The sequence below is a fragment of the Podarcis gaigeae genome, assembly GCF_964106915.1.
Source record: "Podarcis gaigeae genome assembly, chromosome: 15".
In the NCBI taxonomy this organism is placed as follows: Eukaryota; Metazoa; Chordata; class Lepidosauria; order Squamata; family Lacertidae; genus Podarcis; species Podarcis gaigeae.
Genome location: NC_139692.1, coordinates 16,505,512 through 16,530,752, shown reverse-complemented (window position 1 = coordinate 16,530,752; position 25,241 = coordinate 16,505,512). Strand labels below are relative to the sequence as shown.

The following is a 25,241-nucleotide window of genomic DNA, read 5'->3' as shown; positions in this document are numbered from 1 at the left end:
TCTTAGACTCTACTTACATGCAGGACCAGATTCATTCCTCTGTTGTAGTGTACAGGGGATGCCCGTATAAAGGGCTCAGAATCCAAATGCAACAAGTCTTAAATGAGCAAGGAGCCTTTTCCTCCCTTAAAGTGTCATTTACCAGCTCAGACACTGGCTAGCTCAGCCCATTGAGCATTGCCAAATCTGTTAGTGGTGAGCAGACACAATGTGTATTTCCTTCTGAGCCCTGCCTCTTTTGCCTGGGCTTAGGCTGTGGTTCCCTCCATTGGCTTTCTGAAGGGGAAGGACAGGGACGGCACTTTGATCACATCCATTTATTTGTAAAGTGCAGAAGCTACAAAGCAGCATGCTTCAGCTCGGTTGGCAGCAGCAGCAGCGCTGGGGCTTGCCAGTTTCCCGGTGGCCTGGCTGGCCCCCTTCATGCCAAGGAAGAGCCATCACATGCAGATTGAGCCATCCCTGAGGTTGGGAAGAGGAAGGAGGAGTGGGCCAACCGATGGCTATAGTGGGAGGGACGTTTTTCAGGGGAACACAAGTCACTTGGTGGGCCTAGAGATGTACTGCAGCTTGGGGTGGGGTGGGGGCAGCCCTTGGCAGCTGCAGGTCTTCCTTGGACCACAGTCCTCAATATCCTCCTTTCAGGCACTGGGGCCTCACACATGGGATCTTGCTTTAGAGGTGCAAGGCCCCATCCCTGCAGTTCAAGCTGCCTTGGAAGTCCGCCTCCTCAGGACTTCCGCTGCTGCTCTTCACACCTGCTGGTGGGTGCAGCAACAGCCGTCACAGCCAGATCTCATCACTGCTCATGCTGGAAGCTCTGTAGATGTATCCAACCATAGGGTATCGGCCAAAACCTGCAGGGCCAGAGAAACTGAATTGGGCTACTGACAGATATGCAACCCCAGCACGTATTGTTTGAGAGGCTAGATTTCAGTTTCTTTGGCCTTTTTGTTAAGAAAGGGCTGAGTATGTCTATCTGAATGGATGTAGGCAGTGTCTTGTAAGCCAGAGCGTGGGGAGAGCCAAACAGCACTTTCAAGACTCAAAACCGGTGGTTCAGGGCCCTCCCTATGAGCATAATCCAGCCAAAAAGGTCATCCTGTCTAACTGGGGAAGAAGGCTACAGCTGTCATCGTTTGGCCCAAACCCTGGTATATGGAGGTATATGCTGCTTTTGAATGCCAAAGTTTCATTTACCTATTCCAAGGAATTGCCACTGATAAGACTTCAGAAACTTGCCATCTTTTTAAAGCAGTGGATCCCAAAGTGCAAGTCTAAACTGATGTGCTATGGCAACCCCTTGATTTACATCACATGAATTTTGGGCCTTAAAAGTCTTCTCTGCCACCAGAGTGGTTCCCAAGTGTTAAAAATGAAAGACTCGAGCCTTTCTGATGTTAGAAGTGTTAACACAGGACTATAAAACATCAAGAAATAGAAAAGCTGCAAGAGCTATTCTTCATACTGGTTAAGGATTACCAGCAATGGTTATTTTGTGTTTGCTTATAAAGCCTGAGACCCACTTGCAGACTTCACAACCCATAGGTAGGGAAACATTTTAAATTGATAATTCATTATGTGTTGTATGAAAATGGCCTTTACCTCTATCCTGAAGCTCCCGCTAAGCAGATTCATTGGCTAACGTGTTATGAATAACCCCACCACTTTTGTCATAACAGGCATACTTGTGTACACCTCTGTTATGAACCCTCATCTTCTTGACTAAAAAGCCCCTGACTTTGTACTTTTTGTCATAAGAGAGCTACTCCAGCCCTCAATAATCTTCTGAACGTTTTCCAGCTCCTCAATTACCTTCTCTGAGATGAGGTGAGCAGAAATGGATGCTCTATTTTTATGTATTTATGGATTTGTATATAGTGATGCTATAATGCTGGCTGTTTTGATTTCAATTCCTTTCCTAACAACCTTTCAGGGAATTTGCCATTTTCATTTTCTAGTCACTGTGCACTAAAGATCTCTTTCCTAGTTACGTCAAAACATAATTTTTAAAATGGTCGTTCTTTTGTCTGACCCAGCTCTTCAGATACCTCCCCAGAAGAAAGCATCTCTTGGGTGGGGGGGAGACATCTGCCCAATATCTGGTGCAGCTTCCCTTAGCCCAAACTTGCCTCATTAAAACAAAATAAAACTGGCGTTCAGTAAAGAGGGTAAACTGAACCCCTAGCTGTAGAGAGCAGCCACCTCCCAGCCCTCGCTTCTTACCTCTTTCTACAAGGGCGAAGTTGTTCTCTGGCTCAGAGCGGGCCTCTTCCTCCTGTTCCACTGCAGCTCCTTCCATCCTGACCTTGGCTGTAGAGGAAAGTGGTGTGGGGCTGGGGCCTTTCAATGCCTCCCCCCCTCAAATACCTCCCAGCCCCAGGGTGAGACCTTCAGGCCCCTTTTCACCCTACCTTTGGTCTCGGGGGTGAGGTCGTTGAGCTGCAGGTTGGAAGGGAGTGACATATTTGCCCGGGGAAGCCGTGCTGCCATTGGCCTCAGGTTGTTGGAGTCACTGTGGTGAGAGCAGAAGAACCCATTGGACTAGACTTCATCTCTTTCCCCAAGTCAACTCGAGGCAGATCTGAGACCACATTCTTTCAGATTCTCCACCCTGCTCCTGGTTCTCTGGGCTGTTCCAGTGAAGACTTGTCTGGCACCCTTCCAACTCAGTTCCTTTGCCGCTAGGACTAGACTGTGGTCTCCTTGTGGCTAGTGCCTAGCAAACTGGGCCGCTCTCTTACTGCCAGGGTCCCAGTGTGGTGTCCATATAGACAACGGCAGGGGAAGGCAGGGAGCAAGCAAAGCATTTTTACCCCAAACTCAGTCCCGCTAGAAGAGGAGCCTGCGGCTGGGAAGGTTACCTCAGAGGCAGCGGCGCTGGTGGGGCAAGTCCTGCAGGATGAAGAAAGAGAATTGGGGAGGGCCAGTCCTGGCAGGGGGAGGCAGAATCCTGCTTGGCTTCCCCTTCACCTACCTGCCGCCTTCTTGCCCTGCCGGTAGATGGCACAGCTGATGAGACCACCAAGGGCTAGGACAGTTGCCAGGGCCGCCACACACCCCACCACAAGCACCAGAAGGGAGAGCTCAATGCGGGTGTCCAGGAAACCTGAGGAGACCAGAATTGCCTGTCAGGGCTCTCAGAGTGTTTGCCACCTTCCAGCTCTGCACCCTGAGGCCTTGCCTGGTATGGGGCAAAGGGAGAGCCTCTCCCCCAGACTCTCAGACAGGAGACCAGTTATTGGGCAGGCTGTGCCATGCAGGGCACTTGCCCCAAGGACTCACTGCCGTGGCGGCTGACCCAAGCAGAAAAAGGGAGGACTTGCTACTTACTTATTGGGCCCGTCATGCAACCAGGACCCCCAACCGACGGTGACATCCCAACCCCTACCGGGCAGCGGAATAGAGGAGTTGATGATGCCCACATCGTTGGAGGCGCTGAAGGAGTAGTTCTGGGCCCGGCTGCTGAGCTGCACTTGCACGGTGTGGTTGGTGAGCCAGGGGTAGGTTTTGGTGTCCACAATGAGGAAGTTGGAGGTGTTCACCATCAGCTGCCCATCTTGGTCCACCCAAGTGATGTTGGCAGGGGGGTTGGCTTGGACCAACACAAAGAGCACCAGGAGGAGTCCCGGCTCCCTCGCCTCTTCATAGTGGGCATCCATCTTCACGATTTCTGGTTTAACTGTTTTCGGGAGACACAAAACCAGACAGTGTACCCCTAGGCATGCCTGCAAAGTGCTGTCTTGAAGCAGGAGGGCTCCAGGGTGGGGGGGACAGAAGGATAAGGTGGAGGTGACACCTCGCCAGATTCATGGGAGCTAGGAAGCCCCGGTTGCAGGGCTGAGCTTAGAAGTGGCTGGGCATTTCCAGGCGCCATCCATCAGTCGCTCACCCACCCACCAGCCCGGGAGCCCCGCTCACACTGCACGTTGAGGAGCACGGAGGCGTTGGAGACGTGGCCCGTGGCCGGGTCGGTGGCGGAGCAGTTGAGCTGGCGATCCAGGCGCCTCGCTGTCACCACGAAGGTGCTGCTGCTGCTCTCCTCGAAGGCGCCGCCGTTGCCACTGCCACTGCCGCCGTCGCCCGTGGCCAGGAACCTACCGGAACCGCTGGTCTCCTGCCGCTCGCCGTTGAGGTACCAGGCCAGGCTGGGCGCCGCGGAAAGGCAGGTGAAGGCCCGTCTCTCCGCCTCCTGCAGGCTGCTGAACGACAGCGCCCGCCCGTCGATGGTGGTCTCGGGCTCGGCCAGGCCTGCGCAGAGCAGAGAAGAGCATAACTTAGCCGGCTCGAGGGGGCGAGCAGCCATAGCCCGGGACCCCTCGGTGAAGCGCGCGCCCTTCTCACCTGGCGGGGGGAGCAGCAGCAGCAGCAGGGCGGAGAGGGGGCTGCCGGGCGCCATACGCCTCCTTGGCCGCCGGCCGGGCAGCAGGCAGGCGCTCCGAGGAGACGACCTTGATGGGCTCCAGCCGGCAGGACGCGGGGCCCGCTGTGTTCTGGGTTCCCACACTGCGGAGCCTGCACCGCGCAGCCCGGTCCCGTCGAGGCTGCGGCTGCAATGATTGGCCGGCAAGAGCCGCCCACCGCTCCGCCTCCTCCTTCACGTGGGCTCCTTGGCAATCCCGGTCTGGATCCTTCGCTCCGCCGTGTGTGCGGGAGGCGGCGGCGGCGGCGGCGGCGGGAGCCTCACCTTCTTCTTGGCCGACGACCACGCTTCGCAGGCGGGCAAAAGAGATTTGCTTCGTAGCAAACCCTCGAGGGCAAAATGGGCTGTCGGCCGCGAGCTTTTCCAGAGAACGGGGAGGGGGATGCGCCTCTGCTGACTGCCTCCCCCCTACTGGCCCCGATCCGCTGCATGACGAACAGGTGCTCTGCCAGAACTGTCTGGCTGGCTCCTCCTTATTCCAAAGCAGTCTATCCCTAACATTCTTGCGTTGTAGGGGGTTGGACTAGATGACCCTAGGGTGTCCCTTCCAACTCTACAATTCTTTGACTCCTGAGCTTACCCCGCCAGGGGAAACTTTTGCCTTCACTCCGTCTCCTTTTGAGTTCCCACAGGCATCAGGAAGGCCGCCTTTAAAACACTTGGAGTTTTAAGACTGGTGATTCTGAGAAGTGATGGGGTTTATGGGTGCTTTATTAGTGTGTAAACCAGAACTTGGCCACATGAGTGTGTTTGGGGCAGGTCATCTTCTGCCACCAGGACTCCTAGATCTTTCCTGGTTAGTTCAGACCCCCTTAGCAGGTCTGTGAAACTTGGATTATTATTTTTCAATCCATTGTGCATCACTTTATACTTACTTATACAGAATTGCATTTGCCATTTTACTGCTCATTCACTCAGTTTGGAGAGATCCCTTTGCGCAGATCTCGTGGGTTGTGAGGCCACACCAAGTGGGTCACAGAGAAGCTGGATTCCAGCTTAGGCTGAGCAGCCGAAAAGGAGCATTGCATGTGTGTCTAGACTAGGTCAAGTTCTGAATGAGACATCCATTTTATCAATTTCTACAAATGCTCTGATGTGGCAGGAGAAAGGCAGGAGCCAATTTTTAATACGATGCATATTTCTGGCCAGTCACATGCCTGTTCCTTTCTCCTGCCACATTGCAGCACTGGTTTTCATTTAGTAGTAATGCTAAGGCAACACTATGTATATTGCTCTGTTAATTGCCATTTTAGAATTAACAGCGTGCACTATTAGCAATATTAAGTATAAATAAAAAGTGAAAGTGGGTCCCATGTTGCAGCTTGGGACTCAGAGGTGGGTCTTGGGTCTGGATCTGTTGAATAACACTGCTTTAGAGCTCCTCCTACTCCCTGCATAGTAATGTTGTGACTTGTATTGGTTTCCACCAGTTTTCCAGGAGCAGATAAACAAATAGGCCTGTAATTTCCCAGATCCCTTCTGAATCATTTTTAAAAAGTTGGTGCTACATTGACCGCTTTCCAGTCCTCAAGTATTGTTTCTCAATCTGAACAATTAATACAACATAAAATTACAGTTTTGTCACAGAGATCTTTATTAAGAAAGAAACAAAACTTATTACACAGGTTTTTCGGAGCTTGAAAGGTGGGGAGTAGCACCCCCAGCTTGCCTTTGGGAGAGAAATTGCAGGCTGAGCCCTCGTTTTGTCCTTAGCGACACACTTTCTCCCCAGAGGAAGCCTCCAGCTGAGGCTCTTTGCTTGGGCCCCTCAGTTTCTTTATCATTTCGGAGAGCATCTGATTGCAGAGGGCTGCGTACGGATTCATCAGGACCAGCTGACGACGGGCAAAGGCACTGCCCAGTCTGGCCGCTTGCTCAAAGTCCCTATGGGCCTCTTGCTCCTGGCCTTGCAAGCGCTGGATCAGCCCTCGCTGCACAAACGCCTGGCAGGCTACACGGCCAACGCCCCTGCTAAGCTGCAGTGCCATACCCAGGTCCTCCAGGGCACCTGACGGGGAGAGAAGAAATACATGCAAATGATGGAGGGGAACGCCATGGAACCTGCCTTGTGAATCATAGCAGAGATATTGCAGAAGGGGAAGCGGCAGCAGCTGTGCCCACACAGTGGCACCATCTTCAGCATGGACAGAGTTGAAATGGAAAGCAATTGTTTTATTAAGACTGGGGATTGTTTTCGGTGGTTTGGGTTCCACTTTAGGTAGCAGGTTCTTAGCTCAGAGCTTTGATTCTCGGGGACCTTGTAGGGCTGGCTGTGGCATGGGGAGATGCTCTGGTAGGTGGGTTCCCAAGCAAGCAGCAGCACCAATATTGAGCCCAGAGAACAGCTGGTGGGAAGGTCTCTGAAAAGCCCTTGAAGAGGACAAGGGACGTGGTGTTCCCTGTCCAGGGGGTTTGCTCAGCCCTCCTTTTGCTAGGCTCAGGCTACACAGCAGACATGGTGCCTGTCCCAGGTGGAGGGCCCCCATCCTCTGTGTCAATGCATAAATGGGGAGACAGAACAGCACTGCCTTGCTCACTTACTTGCTGTGTTGCCCTTGAGGCGGAAGGCCTGGGCCCGGTTGTTGTAGGCTGCGGCTCGCTCAGGAAGCAGCTGAATGGCCCGGTCAAATCTCTCCAAGGCCTTCTGCAGGTCTCCAGCTTCGGCAGCTTCAATGCCCTGGATCTCTAGCTGAGTGGCTTGTTCCAGGAGCGCCAGGTCAAAGGTTGCTTCTGTCTCATTATGAGGAGAAGCACAGTTTTGTTAATAGCTCCAGGTCAAGGGCGGGGGGACAGAAGACAGCTAGACTATAAAGGTATGCACCCCCCCCCCATTCTACAGCCACTGGAACTTCCACTGGCCTCCAATCCAGTGCTAATTACATGGCTGACTACATCACAAATGCTAAAATGCAGCAGTTCAAGAGAGCCCAGAAATTTATCAGGGACAAGGGGACAGAAAGCCTGTGGGGGAAAGCCCACCCACCTTCTCCAGGGCAAAGTGCAATGAATTGTGGTCAGGTGACGATCAGAGGTCATGCTGCACCACCATGGACGTGAAGCCTGCAGAAAAAGGCTGGCAAGTTTCTGAAAGCAGCCTCCCCCGGCTGCAGACCAGGGGTGCCAACTTGGATAAAATATTTGGGGGGCAGGTATAAACCCCAACCCACCATAATCGATCATAAGACATGGTGCACACACATAATTTCAATGGCAACGCCCATCGAATTTTGGGGCCCCCAGACCCCTTAAATATTTTATTGGGGGGTGTTGAAGGGATCTCGGCCCCTAGGAGTTGTCTCCTATGCTGCTGATGGTGAGGGAGAGGCCCTCTCTTCCAGGGCTATGATATGAGAGCCTTGTAAAGGTCTCCTTAATGAAAAACAGAGGGATTTGCTGCTACTCCAATTACACAGAGATGGGGAGGTGGGGCTTTCCCCTTTGAAGCCCCCCACCATCCTTGAAACTCCACTTCTTGGCAGTTTGAAGCTGCTCTGATGCCTCCAGGAGAGACAGGAAAGTCCCTCTCCCCTGCCCCATCTCATGCAGAAGCCAAACTCACCTTCTCCATTGAGGGTCTCCTGCTCCTCCAGCTCATCAGAGAGGTCGCCAAAAGGGGCGTCGGGGTGGAATATGCTGTGCAAAACTGCCCTGTCGTGTGCTGTTGCCATGTCGGCTCCTGCGGATGAGATCTTGAGTGACCTGGGAGAGCAAGTGGGGGTGAGAGAGGGAGGGGCTGGCTTACCAAGCAGCCAATAGCAATGGGGGAGGAGATGGGGCAATGCCCTGCTGCTGCTGCTGCTGCTGCTGCTGCTGCGGCTAGGTCTAAGTGGGTGCTGTTGCTGGAGCTGAAACAGGGAAGTTTTTTGACCCCCAAGCACACTCCCAGGGCTGGGGGAGGAGCAAGAAGGGCGGGAACTAACACAGTGCAGGAATAACAAAAAAGGGAGAGGGCGCACACATACCTCCAGCCAGCCCAGATGCTCTGTCCCAGAGTTCCTAGCATCACCGGTGGAACAGCAGGGCTGGAGAAAAGTCGACCCAGCCGCTTTCCCTGCTGCAGTAAAGACCAAATGTTCCTAACAGGCTTTGGGGGATTTCTGTAGCTAATCCGGATTACATTTGCTACTGTTTTGAGTCCCACGTTTTACTATGCTGTGTTACGGTGCAGTTCAAACCACGAATCTGCTAGACTGGAAGGGGCTAGGATGCAGTGCAACTACCCTCCACAGCAGAGGGGAGCCCACGCTGCTGAGAATCTGCCGCTGCTGCCAGAAATTCATCTGTCCACTAATGGGCAACTTGGTGGATGAAGGTCAGGCCTGCCACTGATCCGCCTGGCAAAAAAGGGGCATGTTAGAAGCCAGCTGGCTGCCATATAGAGTGGTACCTCGGGTTACATACGCTTCAGGTTACATACGCTTCAGGTTACAGACTCCGCTAACCCAGAAATAGTACCTCGGGTTAAGAACTTTGCTTCAGGATGAGAACAGAAATCGTGCTCCGGCGGCGTGGTGGCAGCGGGAGGCCCCATTAGCTAAAGTGGTGCTTCAGGTTAAGAACAGTTTCAGGTTAAGAACGGACCTCCGGAACAAATTAAGTACTTAACCCGAGGTACCACTGTATCAAGACTGCAACTATGCCTGGATGCTATGCCTGCCAAAGGGGCAGTGCACAGGGACATCATGTCCCGTGGGAAACAATGGGCTCAAGCTAATCTGGGAAAATAATGCCCCTGCCCCACTCACTGGCTACCCTCATGGTGGTATGAGAACACTCTCCAGATGTGGCGGAACCATGCAGGCGATCAGTGTTTGCCAGGATATAAACCACACCTGTGCCAGCCACAATTATTGTTTCTCTTGTGCAACAACACTATGCCAGCTGCACTACTCTTGTGGGGACTTTTGAGCTTGGGATGCATTCCTTGAAATGCACAAGGCCAGGTAAAAGAGCGAGCAGTCTCAACGCATGGATGAGACAGTGGCGTCAGGAGGCTGGGCATGGATTTGCAAGATGCCAAGGGACGCGGGTGGCGCTGTGGTCTAAACCACAGAGCCTAGGGCTTGCGGATCGGAAGGTCTGCAGTTCGAATCCCTGCGACGGGGTGAGCTCCCGTTGTTCAGTCCCAGCTCCTGTCCACCTAGCAGTTCAAAGGCACGTCAAGTGCAAGTAGATAAATAGGTACCACTCCGGCGGGAAGGTAAATGGCGTTTCCGTGCGCCAGCAGCAGCTGTCATGCTGGCCACATGACCCGGAAGCTGTCTGCAGACGAACGGGCTCCCTCAGCCTAAAGAGCAAGATGAGTGAGCAACCCCCGTCGTCCGCGACTGGACCCAACAGTCAGGGGTACCTTTACCTTTATGGGACTTTTGGGGATAAGCTGGACCAATGCAAAAGGGATGGGCTCCACCTGAACCAGTTTGCTGGCACCTAAAATGAAAAGGGTGGCAGAGAAGCTTTTAAACTCCTAGTCAATGATGGCTGTGTACTACTTCCAGTATTGGAAGCAGCAGAAACATCAGTTTCGGTGTACCAATGGCAGGGATACCCTTTGCACCTGGGTCTTCACTGTGGGCTTCCCTTTGTGTGTTCAGCCTATGTGAGAAGAGTGTGTGTTCAGCCTCTGTGAGAAGAGAAGGCTGGACTAGATGGGCCTTTATTTGGATTCAGCAATGAGGTATCTCTTTCCCTACAAGGTTTCCCTTTTGCTTTTGGACAAGGAAGCATGTAAGACTGTTGCAGCACGTTCACCTTACAGAATATCAGATATACAGTCATCCGACTTCCAAAACGTTTGGGAACCAAGGCACAGCTTCTGAATGGCTGCAGGAAGCTCATGCAGCCAATCAGAAGCCACGATGGACCTTCGGGTTCCAAATAATGTTCACAAACAGGAACAATCATTTCCAGGCTTGCGGTGTTCAGGAGCCAAAATGTTCATCTTGAAAGGCATTCAACTTCTGAGGTATGACTGTATTGCAACAAGGAAAGAATCCCAAGAGGTGAAGTAAATGGTCTTACCTTGTGTTTGTATGGTGCAGCCTAGAAGAGGTGGCTTCCTTTTTTATTGTTTCTTGAGAGCTATATACAAACTAGCCCCCCTCCCCTGCTGAAAACCTCCACAGCCTTGATCAATAAATGAAAACACCATCCTCTGAAGCAATAAACTTGACATGTTTATTAATTAAACTATCACTTAAATAAAAAAGTGCATAGAAAATAAACATGTTTAAAAACTCCTTTTTTTGTACAACTATATACACTTGTTTTTACATTCAGTCTTTCATGGAACTTTTCAGTCATTTCTTGAACTACTGAAAGTACTTCCTTCATCCCTGTGACGATGACAGGGAATTAACACTGATGCAGCACGAGAGACGCGTTTCCTCTTTTTAAAGAAAACAAACAAACAAACAAAAACCCAAACAATCTGGAAGAACACAAGAAATAAAACAAAGAGAGAGAGATTGGTTTTACATGATAAGTTGCTTTTTCTCTGGAACAAAACCCTGTTTGCGTAGCTTTTGCACGGTTTGAGACAATTATTCACTACCTTGAGCTATTAAAAGACGGCTACGTTGAATCAAAGGAACATCACGAGCACAGTTCTCGGCTGAGAGGCAAAGCTGCAGGACCTTGTTAAGGTACCAGGAAAGCAGATGATGCCGTTTTGGTACCTCAACAATCAGAACCCAGGAGGAGGCATCGAAGGCGGCAAGAAACAAGTTGTACAAGAACTGACTGTTAACACCGAAGGTCAGGAGAATTCATAGCCAAGCCCCCAACAGCTTCCTGGGGGTTTGCATGCAGGCAGACTGAGCCAGAGCACCCACCCCTCCACCCCCCCGGTCCCTTACCCAGTCCTCCTTGGAGGAGGGAGACGTCAACTGGCCCCGAAGCCTCTGGCTTGCTGGTTTTCCTGCCTTTTGAGCAACTGGAACACAACTCTTATCTATAGTGTTAAAGAGAATTCAAAGCCAGGCTTCAAGACATGGTGCAGTACGATATTTGTTCCTATATATACCATATTTATAGTTATAAAAACTTGCAGGTGTGTGGGAGAAGGAGATGGTGGAGGGGAGGAGGACGGAGCAGCAATCTGGGTGAGAACGACATGATTCTGCACAAAGAACAAGAACCCGGTATTGCTTCGCAAGGGAGGACAATGAAGAGAAGATTATTATACCCCAGCCCTTTGCAGTGACCCGCTTTTCCTTTAAAAAAATAAACACCTTAAAGGTTTGACTCTTAGTATTCTCAGGTATCATGATCTCTGTCAGTCCTTAGAAATTATACATTCATATTGCCAGGAAGCCGCGTGGAGCTCCTCACTTTGCTCCATGGATCAGAGCCAACACAACTGGCCAAGACCCCAACCCTTCCTTCTCTCCGTTCCTGCTGGCCTCCCCATGGAGCCCAGGCACAGTGGCATGCATGCCTTCTTCCTTGGGTTACTGGCCATAGTGGCTGCCTGCTGCTGAGCTCAGTCAGAACAGGGTTTAGCAGCAGCAACAGCAGCAGCAAATGTCAGTGAGCTTGGACCACAGTCCAGCTCTGCCCTGAGCCACGTGCTTGTGCTCCTCCTCCTCCTGTTCCTTGCTTGGAACTTCCTTGTGGAAGAGAGGAAGAAGCAAGGGACAGAACTCTCTTTTGACCAGGCAGCTACTGGCTCAGGGCTTTGGTAGCAGCAGGGGACACGCAAATTATGTTCCTCTTTGGCCCACAGGATGTGGCAGCCTGGAACAGGAAAGCTGGAGGGCTACTCGATTCCCCAAAAACTCTGCCACATTCACCACAGGCAACCCAAACTTGGGTTTTGCGCCCCCCCCCCCATAGGAGAAATGGACACACGCCCTGTACCACTCCAGCTAGAGCGGAAGGCTTAGTAAGTGCTGGCCTGTCCTCCCCAGGCAACTGGAAGCTGGGCTGCAGGAGAGGCAAGATCTTCATAGGGAATGTGTTTGTTGGCCCAAAAGAAGCCTGGCTGCTGCTGCGGCTTTACTAGGCAACCATAGGAAGGTTTGCTTGCAGTTTCAGAGCCAAGGAAGTTTAATCTGGTGGCATGAGATGGAGCAGACCAGAAATGTTGGGTTACTGAGGTGTGGCGTGGTGGGATTTTGGCCTCTTCCCAAGAGAGAGGAAGGTCAGGGGGTCCCCTCTGTGCTGTACTCCCACCCCCATGTTAAAACCCAGCATCAATGCTGGGTTGAAAACACCTCTTGCAGATGTGTGTGTATCTTCTCTCCCACAATGTGTAATTCGAGGTCCAGCCGAAGCGTCCAGAAAACTGGAAAGTTTCTCCCCGCTGCCCCCACTGCTCTCTAGAGGAAGGTTCAGACTGCAGGCCTGGCCAGCAACCTCCTAAAGCCCATCCTATTAAAATAATAAGGTCATTAAAAACTGATTCTTTTAAATTAGGATGACAACCACAATTGAAAAAATAGTTTCATAAGTGCTCTTCGCTATGAAGTGCTTCTCATAGAAAAATATACAAAATATATTTACATTTACAAAACCTTAAATACTAAACTGTAAACAGAAGAACCAAGTAAAATCCAATGACATAATAATTCAAGAGGGTGCAACTGAAGGAGGCTGAAAGGAAGTTGTGCTGCTTGTGTTTGCTTTTAAACGGGCACATGATCCCACTAGGGAGATCCATCACCTTTGGGTCCCCCAATCTTGGACCAGGGAACCCACAGCCTCTAGCTCACTGGGAGTGTTGGCACTCCCTGCCTTTTCCTATGTCAGAGAGCAGCTGGTAGGGAAGGAAATGTTACCAGCTGCTGTAGGCTGGTGCTCAGAGAGGCGCCAGGCCCACTGCCTGTGGGGCTCAGTTTCCTCTGGAGTCCCAACTGGAGGGCAGGTGCAGGGCAGGGAGAGGGCTCTAGGGACTGAATGCCTGGCAGGACAGCCTGCTTCCTAGGGCAGGGAGTCCTCCTTGGCTGCACTTCTAACCTAACCTCATCCAAAGCGCATGGAAGCCCTCAGTCCGCATTGCTTGCCTGCTCAAATACTGATGAGCTATTCCTCGACAAGTCATGGGAATTTCAGGGAACAGCCAGACAGAGGCAAGACACAAGGGCAGCTCACAGAGACCTGCAGGCCATGTCTCCAAGTCTGAGGAGGCAAGGGCCCACCAAAGTGTGCGGGAAGGGAAGCCCCACCTCTCAAGGCAGTCCTTGGCTGCTGCAGCAGCCCAACACTCCAGCAGTTTTCCTTGCAAGACGGGACAACGAAGTCCATCATCTGGGCAGGACCTTTCACAAAGCCAAGGAGGCAGCAAACAATACCAGGCCTCGGCCACCTGCTGCCTGGCTTGACCCACTTGCCATGGGAGGGCCACCCCACCCACCCCACGCCTGAGACTGGCGGAGCCCAACCCCTACGACAGCCAGGTCAGGTCAGCGTTCAGTTGAGGAACCGGCGGCATTTCTTGGCACCGCAATTGCAGGGCAGCTTGTTGCTGGCGTCTTCGATAGGGAACTTGTAGTCGTAGGTCAGCTCCTCGCCGCGGTAGATCTTGCGCATGGCAAATATGACTATGTGCTTCTGCCCATCAATGTTGATGACTCGGGAGTAGCAGTTGGGCTCACAGGAGTGGTTGATGAAGCGGGCTGCGTTCCCGTGCATGGTGGCGTCCACCACCTCAGAGTCATCAATGCGGAACATGTAGCAGCCGATGCCCTGGGCCAGGAGAGGAGGGGGCAGGGAGAGAGGATGGGATGGTTTCAGGTCACAGGGCACCACCACAGCTAACCCTTCAGACAAGACCAGCTGCAACATAAAAGCCAACCTATGCCTGTTCAACACGCCTTTTAAAAGGTTGCCAAAGGACGTAGTTCACACATGCCAGGGAGAGTCTCCTGAAGGGAGAACAGGGGCCACTGCGAGGGAGGACTAGCTGCTCTCTGAGCCATCTTCTGCTTCCCAGTTTTCCTGAAGGCAATAGCAACAGAACCTCTCTTCTCAGCAACCCAGAAAAGGATTACAGGCAAGCTGTCACCCTACCTGCACTGGGAGCTGGGCAAGAAGGAAGGGTCGCCAACCCACTAAGGGGTAAATTCAACCTAATTTACATAATCCTGCCTAGTGAAGCAAGTGGGAGGGACAACCCAGCTGAGGACCCCCCTCCCTTCTGCAGGAAAATCAACCTCTTCCTGTGCAGCCACCACTTCTCATCCCTCTTTTGCTTCCAAGGCTTAAGTGCTGGCACTTGCCTTACGTAAGGAGGAACTGCTCAAGTGCGGGCAGGGTGACCCCTGCACTGTGCATTCCGACCAAAGAACCCAGGGCCTGCTTTTCCCAGTGCTTTACTGAAGGCCTAGGAAGCCCTTGTCCTCGCTCAGGAGAACCTCAGGGCCCCTGTGGCCAGCACTCATGACCAGCTGGGTTTCAGCAGTGCCTCCGCTGTTGCTAAGGCTTACCTTGCTGTCGTAGTACTTCTCACGCTTGTCAGTTAGGATGGAACGGATTACGTTGCCGGCATACTCGATCACCATCTCTCCTGCATCGATGTTTCTTTTGCAAAACAGGCCCCGGCCGTGGATAGGAGACCTGCCAAGGAGGAACACACAGCGCAGCCACAGGTGTTAGGTGCTGCAACTATAGAGGTAGCAAGCCTCACCCTGAACGTGGAGGCAGGCAGGCAGGCCACCCAGCTAGGAGCAGATCTGTCCACATGACCTTGGAGAGTCGTTCCAGGCACTTTCTCATTGCTGTTCTGCTAAGCCATGCTGGCTCAGGCTGTTCTACCCTCCCCATCGTTTACCCTGCTAAGGTGGCCTCCACCTATCAACAGCGGCGGAGAGCAGGCGGGGGCGTGGCATCCAGTGGTGGCAGCTGTGATGGAACCCCACCGGGATCGTGCTGCCGGGGGCAATGTGCTCCCCCTGCCCCCCTCTTCCTCTGCCAGTGCCTACCAACTCCCACCCACCTACCTGTAGACACCAACTGCCTCCTTGGAGGTTTTCTTCAAGTGTCGGAACCGCATGGGCATGGGAAGGTCCATGCTGGTTGCCCTCCTGAAGAGAGGAAGAAAGAGGCTGCTTGAGAGAGTTCAACTAATGGGGCCTTTGAGCTGCCAAGCCCCACCTTGCTCCACAAGCCACTTTGCAGTGCCAACTGATGAGAGGCTGGCTTATGGGGCAGCTGCAGGAGGCAAAATCTGCACCCCTTCCCCGTTCTTTAGCTTCCCACCACTGCCGGCAACATCAAAAATGAGCAGCCTTCTAGCCCTCCCCACCAACTCGCCTCCGCACCCGCTATGTACCGGGCAGACTTCAGCTGCACCTCCTCTTCCTCCTCATCGTTGGGGTTGTACTCTGGCGGCTGGCGGTGCTTAGAAGCCAGGAAATTGAACATGTCGAAGGCAGACTTCCTGCAATGCAGATCCAAGAGGCGTGAGACTGGCTCTCAGGGTTAACAGGCTGCCTTACAAGCCACACAATGCTCCTCTCTCCTCCAGGACAATGAGACATTCCCAGACCGGCTGCCAGAAGCCCACTAGGCTCTACACTGGCTCCCCACACTGTGTGGAGAAACTTCAAAGTGTCTGGTCTGAGCTAAAACCACAGCAGCCCCTTTGTAGAGCCTTCTGTGGGATTCTAGCAACCTTTTCCTCCCTGGGGGTAGAGATACTCTGGTCTTCCATCATGTGACCCTCCTTGTCTTGAACAGTTGGGGCAGTTAACCCGCTCCTTCCTGGATTCCTCCTATATGCCAACTAGGGAGCACCTGGGCCCAAGTCTGTTCATCATTGACCTTGGGCCCAGGTCTGTTCATTCAATGATGACATGCTATTCATGTGCCTCCCTGCCAAACTGATATTTGAAGAAGAATTTATTTTCACTGTCTCTCCACAGAAAGCCTCACCCCCAAACCACTGAAGGATCTCTGAAGCAGGTGCTTTGGTTTTAATGAGAGCAGAGTCTGCCACTGACCTGAGGTGCACTTCAGCTCTGGCAGAGCCATGTGGGTTCACTGGGGGCTCCTTGGCCTCCTCTGGCTTATGGAACCGGAACTTGTAGTTGTGGCAGTGCTTTGCTCCAGACAGCTGTTCTATCAGGAACACAACAGCATCGTGCAGAATTCCCAGCATCCTCAATCCGCTCACACCTGGAATAAGGAGAGAGTAGACAGGGAAGGCAGCTTGCTAGTAGAAGAGGCTGTCCCGCCCAGGCTGAGCCCAGTGGCTCCCTTCAGTCCTCCTTGTAAGAAGAAGCCAGGTGGTGGTGGTGGCAACATGGCCCAGCCTTTAGGCAAAAAGCAGCTCTAGAAACTGGTGGAGCAGCTCAAATGGGCCCAAATCTCCACGGCCAGGCATGGGCTTAAAAGATGCAGAGGGTGTCCTAAAAGAAGCACAAACCCCATTCTTTGTCCTTAAGCTGTTTGTACAACCAAAGTACTGTATCCTAAAAAAACAGGGCATCCTGTGAGACTCTTTCTAGTGTTTATGTAGCGCAAGGAAGCAGGCCCAGATGGCAAAGTCCCTGCCTAGGTCTTGGCCTACAGGACAGCAGTGACATTCAAGGCACTTTCTTACTGTCTTCCTATCCATGCAAGGGGTTTGGAATTCCCAACCCTGCTCCTGCCTTTCTTACCTGCGAAGGATAGCTGCTTCAAGCGGGCATTGGAACGAGCCTCCTGAACCTTGTCAGTTAGGGATTGCCAGGCCTCTGAGATGAAGATAAACAAGAAATGATTCAGTGGGAGGGAGGAGTGTCCCAGAAAAGCTTCCCTTTCGCTCCTTTTTAAACCGTAAAATTCACAATTGCTGCCAGGTGGCTCTGCATTCCTGCAAACTTCATGCAGGGCTGCCCCCTGCAGCACTTGGAAAGGGTGCAAAGCAGTTAAAGGTGACCTTTGTAAGATGAGCACAGCGAAAATGCATCTAACCCCAAAGCAGCTGCATCAGATGTCACCTGCCCCACTTGCCCCATTTCCCACCTTCAATACTTTCAGCACAGATCTGAAATCCATCATCGCTTGAGATCTCAAAGATCAATCCTTTCTTGGGCTTCTTCTCAGCGAGGCTCTCCTTTCTCTTCCGCTCTTGCTGCAACCAGAACATGAGTGGGGAGCTGAAAGTGCTCTCTTCATCCTCAGAAGCTCTGGAGTCTGGAAGGAAAACAAGATCTTCTTACCTCCAGAGTCCTTGGCAAAGCCAAAGCCACCTAATAATGAACATTAAGAATGTAGGGAAAGGCTCTCATGAACTAAGAGAGCTGCTGAGGGCTCTCTCAAGCAGGGCTGTCATACAAGGAGAATCATAGGGCAAGCTTACAACTGGGAGTGATAATAGTAATTTTATTACTGATACCCTGCCCATCTGGCTGGGTTTTCCCAGCCACACTGGGTGGCTTCCAGCAAGGTATAAAAACACAATAAAACAAAAAAATATTTTGAAGATATATGTGCCTTTCCAAGTGGAACATCTGTGAACTGGTGCTCAGTTTGTACTTGAGGTCGATGGACAACATACCTGTGGGCTCTTGCTCACTTGCAGTGCTCTGTGCTGTCTGTGATTCTGGAACAGATGCCATTTGCCTGTGGAGAGAAGCACAGCTGGAAACAAGGCAAGAATCCGCTCCTGTTTCAACAACTGAAGCCTTTTAGGAGTTTTGATTCCCCAGCAGATGCCAAAGGGAGAAGCTAAACAAAACACTCTGAGCCGTGAGTCTCCACTGGATGGAGAGGCCTGCTACTTATAATACGTTTGGCTGAGTGGCAAGCGCTCCAAAAAAATGGACCAAGCCACAGCACAGCACTGCCCGTCTTTCTAAACAGTAGGGCAGGTGGAAAACTGGGATGTTCAATGCAAAGAACATCACTTGGAGCTTTCTGAGAGGGGTCTCCATGTTTTAGGCAAGTAGAGAAAACTTAAAGCTTCTGAGGTCAGCAGTAGAGTGACCCCACTGTAGGCTCTGGTTATCAGTGTTTCATTGTTGGAACTGCCCAACACATATTAAGAAGTATGCTTGCTTTCTTGGGGCAGAACAATGTTTGTGCAGCCAGGCACATGTGTACCTCTGCCTGCCAACATCCCTCCCACCCCAGAAGCATACATAAAACACAGACACTCTTGATATGACCACAACCTGAGAGACTGCCTTACCTGTCTGCCACTTTGGGTGGGGGCTGCTCTACACTTGCGGCCCCTTCCTCTTCTTCCTCCATGTGCATCTTCAGGGTAGGAATCCTGGAACAGACAAGATTACTCAGGAATACTACAATGACTAGTCACAAGCCAGATAATGCTCCACTTGCAGCCAATGCAAGACTAACCTCTCTGGCTCTCCAAGAAGCAACATTTATCAAGCAGCATTTACAAGATAAACTCCATTTTAAAAACATAGCTGTTGGGTTTTCTAAAGGAATCTCTCATAATAATATGGAGTAAAAGAGGTGATCTTGAGCTGCGCTGCCACTGAGGCCGTCAAATCTAATTCCCCCCCCCACACACACTTTCCCACTTAGTAGTCCCATCACACCCACTGCTGCAAATAAAGAAGATCAGTAGCATGAACAGCTAGCAGCTCAAGCAGCTTCTCCCTCTTTCCTTCAAAGAAAAGGCCCTCAAGCATCACAGCTCATATTCAGGAGCTGCATCAAATACATGACAGCTTCCTGGTTCAAATGGCAGACAAGCAGACTGCCTGCTGGCTTTTGAATGAAGCTCGTTTTCCATCTAGGCTTTGTTGCAGAAGTTTCTACAGCAGAAGTACTAAAGAAATAAAAAGGATGACGGGTTCAGAAGGGGCTGGGAAAACAGGGGGGAGACCAAAGACCTCCATCTCTTACCCTCCAGCCAAGTCCTGGGCCGCAGAGTTGGTGCCTTGCTGGGGAATGTGCTTCTCAGGGGAGGTGGACCAGAAGTGAGACATCTTGTGCTTCTTCCCAGACCCTTTGCTGATGCTGCTGTCTGATGAGGGCTGAGACCGTTTCACTTTGGCTTTGACTTTCATGGAGGAGCTTCCAAGCAGCTGGTCAGAGGATGTGGAGCTTGCGGGAGAAGTTGAGCTGGCACGTGTGACGGATGAGGTGGTCTTGTTTTGCTCCAGTGTTGCAGGGTTAGTGATGTCCACCAACTGGGGAAAGCCTGAATGCGGAGGAGCTTGGGATGGCACAAGGTCCACCTGAGGCGGGACGGCACCAGTTTTGCTGGCCAGGATCTGTGTCAGAGGCCCAGGCTGGTAAGATCCTTCAGGGTCAGTGGTCATGCCCATAGTCTGTGCAGAAGGCAAGACACAGATGCTGGATGCTGCCGTCCCCGCCACTGAGACTGTGGACTGAGCCGATGAGGCATCGCCTAGTGGTGAAAACATCCCGGAGCCAGATGGTGGCACTGCGGCGTGCTGCTCCGGAAGACCCAAGCTCTGTTGAGTGGCTTTGATTAAGAGGTTGCTGATGGAGCCCATGTCAGATACCCCTTGCAGCCCAGAGCTAGGTAGTGCCACGGACCCCCTCCCCAGCCCATGTCCGCTGGGGACTGATGTGCCTGTGGAAGGTGCTGATGATGTCGGCATTGACACCACATTCAGCATGGATCCAGCAGAGGCTAGGCCTGTCACTGGCCTAGTTGCAAGATGACCACTGTCTGGCCCAGCCACGCTAGGGGGTGTTCCAACTGCTGCTGCAGTTGCTCCCACCCCTTGGGGCAGCAGAGGGGTCTGCTCAAAGTACATTATCCCAGACTTTGAACGCTTGATGATATTGGGGACAGTTCTGTGGGATGCAGGGTTACTGGCAGTTCCCAAATCTAGCAGGCCTGGGTGGCTGGGGAGCTGGGAAGGAGTGAAGTTAATCAACGTCATGTTGGGGACCATGTCAGACGGGGTGATGGCGGAAGGGGCAAGCTTTTTGTTCTTGCGCGATGGCAAGCGCGAAATTTGCCTTTTCTTGCTGAGGCCAGAGGGTGGCGTGGTGGCTGTGGACCCAATCTCGGCTCTCTGATTTGCTTCGGGGTCAGGTGGTTGCTGGACACCAATCAGAAGTCCTGAGGCAGGACTGCCAAGGGAGGATGGGAAGCTGCTTTGGGGCGCTGCAGAAAAGGAGTGCAAGTGTTGGTGATGGGGCATCGGCAGTAACCCTTTGCTGGTTGGTGGAAAAAGAGGCTGGGAGGAGGAAGGCAAGCTGGGGTTTACACCGGCCCCTAGTGCCAGCCCTGGGCCCAGGGGCCCAAGCACAGAAGCGCTGGCCTCCAACACGCCCTGCGCAGAACTGACAGAAGAGGTCAGCTGTATCTTTTGCGTGACACCATTGGGAAGAGTCTGAAGGACGTACAATGGCTGCATGTTCTGATTAACCACCAGGAGCTTTTCTGCAGCTGCCTTGAGGTGGAGGGGGGCTGTCTGCACAGCAGCATTGGAAATCTGAGATGGGCCAGGGTTCTCTGTGGAGTTTGGGCCATACTTAGGATTCTGAAGTGGGAGGGTTGGAGAAACTGGCACTTGGAGACCAGGTGTCCCACTATTTCTGGCCAAGTCTTGGCTGGCTGAACGGCCTGGCTCTCCTGGTCCACATGGGGGGCTGGCTATGTGCTCTGCTTCCATGTGACTTTGAATAAAGGGGTCAGGGGTCAGGTGTCCTTCAGGGCTTGGGTCCACTCGTGGGCTCAGCAGAGCTGGCTCCCCTTCACTGGAGGCAGCTTTCTCTGTGACAGTCACCCTCTTCTCAGCAGACTCCGTAGAAGGCAAAGCTAAGAGTGATCTCTCTCCTGACGACGACGAGGAGGAGGAGAGCGAGGATTCTGAAATGACAGCAAGTCTGCCGTGATTTTGGCTGGGCACTGTCGGGCTCCGAGTGGTCAAGACAGAGAGGTCAGAAGGCAGTTCCAGAGGCAGCTCAAACTGCTCCTCTGCCGAGATGGATGACGAAACACTGCTGTCAACAGGCTCTGTGGTTGGCAGCTGCTGAGAGAAGACTTCAAAGAGGCCCATATCCTTGCCCCGGTTGGTGGTGTCAAGGCCCAGCCCATCTCCCAGCGTCAGGAGCTCGGAGGACGATGACTCAGGGCTCTCTCCGAGGGCTTGCATGGAGGGGGTGTTTTTCAGCACAAAGTCCATGATGTCAGACGGGAGAATGTTCCCGCAGTCGTCACTGTTGTTATTGTCGGAGTCGGACTTGAGCAGCTCTGTACTGAAGGTATCCAGCAGGGTCTTCTCCGAAGGGGTGCTGGCACGAGGGCGGCGGCTGGCCTCTAAAGAACTCAGCTGAGCTTCCAGAGGATCCTGGCTCTGGGTTTTTACGCGGCAGTTCTCCATCTTGGGCTCAGCTGCTTTGTGGCCAGCTGAGCTCTTGGTGACTTGTGCTTTCTCCCCACTCTCTTCGCTCCGATCAAGTTTTAAGCTTTCCGTTCCATTTTCTTTGCCACTCCTTTTGGTCACTGGATTGACTTTCCTGGTTGTCACCGTGATGCTTGTGTCACTTTCTGTCCCATCATCCACACCATCCAGCTGAGAGATTTTGGGAAGGCTGCACTGTTCCTCCTCCCGGAATAAGTTGTGAGGAGAAGCAAGATGCTCTTCCGTGTTTGAGACCACTGTCCTGGTGAAGTTGTAGTAGTAAAGGTCATCCTCGTCCGACGTGCTGAGGTCATCGGCACCATCTACTTGCCCTTCAGCAGACCTCTTTCCCCGCTTCTTCCCAGTGGAGTTGCTGTAGAAGGGAATGTCTTCTTCCCCGTAAGACCTCACGCCATACAATGGAGTCAGCCCAAAGAACATGTTGGATCTGGCCCGTGCGCTGCGCCGGGGGTACCGGCGCTTGTAGGCCCCGTCTTCCTGGGCTTTGGCTGTCTCCTGGAGCATCAAGTTGCTCTCCTGAACAGGGCGACTCTGATAGGCCTCGCTTGGAGCCTCGGGGACTGAAGCACAACCTGGGCTGTCTTGAGCCAGGGAGCCGTTTCCGGACCGTTCTGGAGTGGAAGAGGATTGTGCCAGGGAAGCTGGTTTGCTCTCCTTAGGCTGAGATTCTACATCACCCTCCCTCTGAATGTTCTTGGACTGACTATCACCTTCCATCTTGAGAGGAGTCAACGTGACTTTCACTGTGCGCTTCTGGGAAGCCTGCAGATCCTTGGAAGTGGCCACTTCGCCCTGGGAAGGAACCTTGGAGGTCTTCTGGTTAAGCAGCTGTCTATCGGTGGCCTTCTCTGAAGCCACAACATTGTTACAGAGCTTCTGGTTCACATGCTCAGGCGTCACAGCTTGATGAACGAATTCTGGCTCTGCGCTGTCTTTGTTGCTAGGTGTGAGGAGGCTCGGATTTGTAAAGAGTTTATTGGAATGTCTCTCTTTGGCTCCCCTTTTCCCCTTCTGCTGCCGCCTATCTCTGCCTGCAGAAGGTGCTGGGTCACTTATGGAAGGAGGAGATCTGTTACTTGCCCCAGAAAGCTTGGAGATCTTTGCTTCTGGGTCCTCGTAAGAGCAGTTTTTTTCTGGCTTTACAAGATCCACCTGCTGCTCTTGCTCCTTCTTTGGGGGTCTCTGATGTAAAGGTGGAAAGGCTACTGCCTCTTTGGAAGAAAACAGCCCAGAAGAGGGCTCTGGAAGCTTCCCTACTTTGCTGGTGTTTGGCTCGGTGCCAGAAGCACTCTGCACAGGAGTACTGGCCTTCAAATTACCCAGGGAAGAACTTGCATCTTTTTGGCCCATCAGCTTGCTCTTCTCTGTCCCCGGAGGCCCCATTGCTTCTATTGACAGCGCTCCCTCCAAGGAAGTGCTTGTGCCTCCTCCACCTGTCCCTGCTGGCCTCTGACCACCACAGGGAGGGGCAGAGCTACTCTGGGTGGCAATGCGTCCAGCTGCTGGACCCGAAGAACGCTCTGAAGGCTTTGTGCTCAAGTCATGTTCTGGCAAGGGAGACAGGCTGGGTGTTGAAGAGATGCTGTGCCTGGAGGAGTGAGTGACCCCAGCTCTGCTGGAAGGCATCATCCAGGACCTCAACTGTGGAGGGGGCAGAGGAGAGGAGGTGCTGTGTCGTCTGGAGCCAATGCTTCGAAGTCCAGATGACAGCAAGGGGTCTCCCACAGTCACAATCTCGTGTGTAATGTGGGTGGGGCTCCCTGGGAAAAGATAGAAGATGGGGAAGAATATTAGAACTGAGTTTGAGGTCATCTACTGAATGCAAAAGGGACGCGGGTGGCGCTGTGGGTAAAACCTCAGTGCCTAGGACTTGCCGATTGTATGGTCGGCGGTTCGAATCCCTGCGGCGGGGTGAGCTCCCATCTTTCGGTCCCAGCTCCTGCCCACCTAGCAGTTTGAAAGAACCCTTAAGTGCAAGTAGATAAATAGGTACCACTTTATAGCGGGAAGGTAAACGGCGTTTCCGTATGCTGCGCTGGTGCTGGCTCGCCAGAGCAGCTTCGTCACACTGGCCACGTGACCCGGAAGTGTCTGCGGACAGCGCTGGCCCTCGGCCTCTTAAGTGAGATGGGCGCACAACCCGAGAGTCGGACACGACTGGCCCGTACGGGCAGGGGTACCTTTACCTTTACCTTTTACTGAATGCAAATATCTGGATCTATGCAGACAAGGAGTAAAGTAAAGCCTAAACCCCCAGAGTCAACCGCTTTCTTGATCTAATTATTCCTTCTACTGTTGGCTTCATTGAAACAAACACTCTATAACTTTTTCCTTCTGACTTCAAGTTGCACAGGAGCATGTTTGGTCTTGCCTACCCAGAAATATTTCTTAACTGTAAGAACAGCAGACTGAACTTTCCCTGAGGTTCTTTCAAACTCTGATCCAGCCCCCTGACAAACTCCTATGGCTGGGGAAGAGGAAAGGGTGGCCATCTGAGCTGCAGATGGAGTTCTGTGCTTCAATATTCTGACAGGCCTTTTCTCACCTAGGCCACTCACAAGGTGAGTCAGTCACCAGCTAGGAGGTTGGTGAGCAGAATTTGCAAAGAACATTATCCTTCAAGGCGTGGTTTAGAGTTCTTAGTTCAGTTCTGTTTAAAAATGGAGCCCACCTCGGCCCAAAAGCTCAGGGAGGCTTACAAGTTGTCAACAACTCAAACATGGTTCACACAACAAGGTTAAATGTGAGGAAAAACTACATGTTAAGTATGTAGGTGAGATGCCCAGAAAGCGGGAGGGGAAATGACTGAAGATGCCCCCCTCTACCAGCATCCTCAGCACTTGGCCTTTGATGATGAGGACGGACAACAAGTCTTTTGCACCCCAGCACTTATTAAGCCCTAAACCCAATAGAGAAGGTGGAAACAAGGTTCCATGCCATTGAGGACAGCCTGAAGAAATTGCTAAACAAAGAATGAACAGACGTCAAAAGAAAACCAGAGAAAGCAGCAGAGGGAGGTGGAGGGCCAGACCTGCAGAGGGCAATGGCCTTGAACCAGGAGATCGCAGGGCAGGAGGAAAACTTGGCGCTCTGATCCGCAGAGCCCTGCAGTTCTGAGAATGTGGCAGGAAGTCTGAAGAGGGAGTGCTCACAACCGCTGACACTGCATGGCCTTCTCTGGCTGGAATTTCTGATGAAGAAGAAAAAGAAATAAGGAACTTATGGATTCAGGCAAAACCCAGGCTGCATTTGAACAAAACAGCTTCAAGGAAGTAGGGGAGTACTAGAGGCCTTTTCCCTCAATAACATCCTTTCTTTCTCTCTCAGAGAATGTTGACAGAAAAATCTTTATACATGGAGGGAGGCAGAAAGTAAAAGAGGGGGGAAAAAAGAAAGAAAAAAAGGCTGCAGTCTTTTGGCATCTAGGCCAAAGCCAGAATGCAAAGCTGGACATTATGTGTCATTGGGAGCAGGTGAGCGCCAAACATTAAGAGTACTAGGTAGAAGCACAC

The 25,241-nt window shown here is 52.2% G+C and overlaps 3 protein-coding genes across 5 annotated transcripts in view; all 3 read right to left on the bottom strand.

The window, feature by feature from the left end:
* Positions 1 to 302: 302 nt before the first annotated feature.
* Positions 303 to 4,817, bottom strand: TMEM25 (transmembrane protein 25). 2 transcript variants are annotated; one of them, XM_083713766.1, is made up of 8 exons: positions 4,345 to 4,817; positions 3,922 to 4,251; positions 3,392 to 3,682; positions 2,978 to 3,109; positions 2,865 to 2,895; positions 2,415 to 2,515; positions 2,227 to 2,313; positions 303 to 857 (listed from the first exon to the last, which is right to left on the bottom strand). In XM_083713766.1, the coding sequence occupies exons 1-8, from the start codon at positions 4,397 to 4,399 to the stop codon at positions 784 to 786; spliced, it is 1,101 nt and encodes a 366-aa protein (XP_083569892.1). In that variant the 5' UTR covers positions 4,400 to 4,817; the 3' UTR covers positions 303 to 783. The 2 variants fall into 2 exon arrangements, with proteins under 2 accessions (XP_083569892.1, XP_083569893.1); XM_083713767.1 differs by having other exon boundaries at positions 4,102 to 4,251.
* Positions 4,818 to 5,993: 1,176 nt separating this feature from the next.
* On the bottom strand, positions 5,994 to 8,307 carry TTC36 (tetratricopeptide repeat domain 36). The gene is made up of 3 exons (XM_083713835.1): positions 7,983 to 8,307; positions 6,965 to 7,153; positions 5,994 to 6,431 (listed from the first exon to the last, which is right to left on the bottom strand). Exons 1-3 carry the CDS (start codon positions 8,089 to 8,091, stop codon positions 6,133 to 6,135), a joined length of 597 nt encoding a protein of 198 aa, XP_083569961.1. The 5' UTR covers positions 8,092 to 8,307; the 3' UTR covers positions 5,994 to 6,132.
* A 2,271-nt stretch (positions 8,308 to 10,578) lies between these two features.
* The window catches only part of KMT2A (lysine methyltransferase 2A), a 46,322-nt gene continuing 31,659 nt past the window's right edge, over positions 10,579 to 25,241 (bottom strand). For both annotated transcript variants that reach the window (XM_083714206.1, XM_083714207.1), the window contains exons 26-36: positions 24,761 to 24,919; positions 19,226 to 23,489; positions 18,540 to 18,623; positions 17,907 to 17,971; positions 17,372 to 17,542; positions 17,026 to 17,100; positions 16,366 to 16,540; positions 15,696 to 15,803; positions 15,364 to 15,447; positions 14,851 to 14,980; positions 10,579 to 14,110 (exon numbers count right to left, since the gene is read on the bottom strand). In XM_083714206.1, coding sequence (XP_083570332.1) covers positions 13,835 to 14,110; positions 14,851 to 14,980; positions 15,364 to 15,447; positions 15,696 to 15,803; positions 16,366 to 16,540; positions 17,026 to 17,100; positions 17,372 to 17,542; positions 17,907 to 17,971; positions 18,540 to 18,623; positions 19,226 to 23,489; positions 24,761 to 24,919 — 5,591 coding nt within the window. In that variant the 3' untranslated portion in view covers positions 10,579 to 13,834. The remainder of the gene's footprint in view (positions 14,111 to 14,850; positions 14,981 to 15,363; positions 15,448 to 15,695; positions 15,804 to 16,365; positions 16,541 to 17,025; positions 17,101 to 17,371; positions 17,543 to 17,906; positions 17,972 to 18,539; positions 18,624 to 19,225; positions 23,490 to 24,760; positions 24,920 to 25,241) is intronic.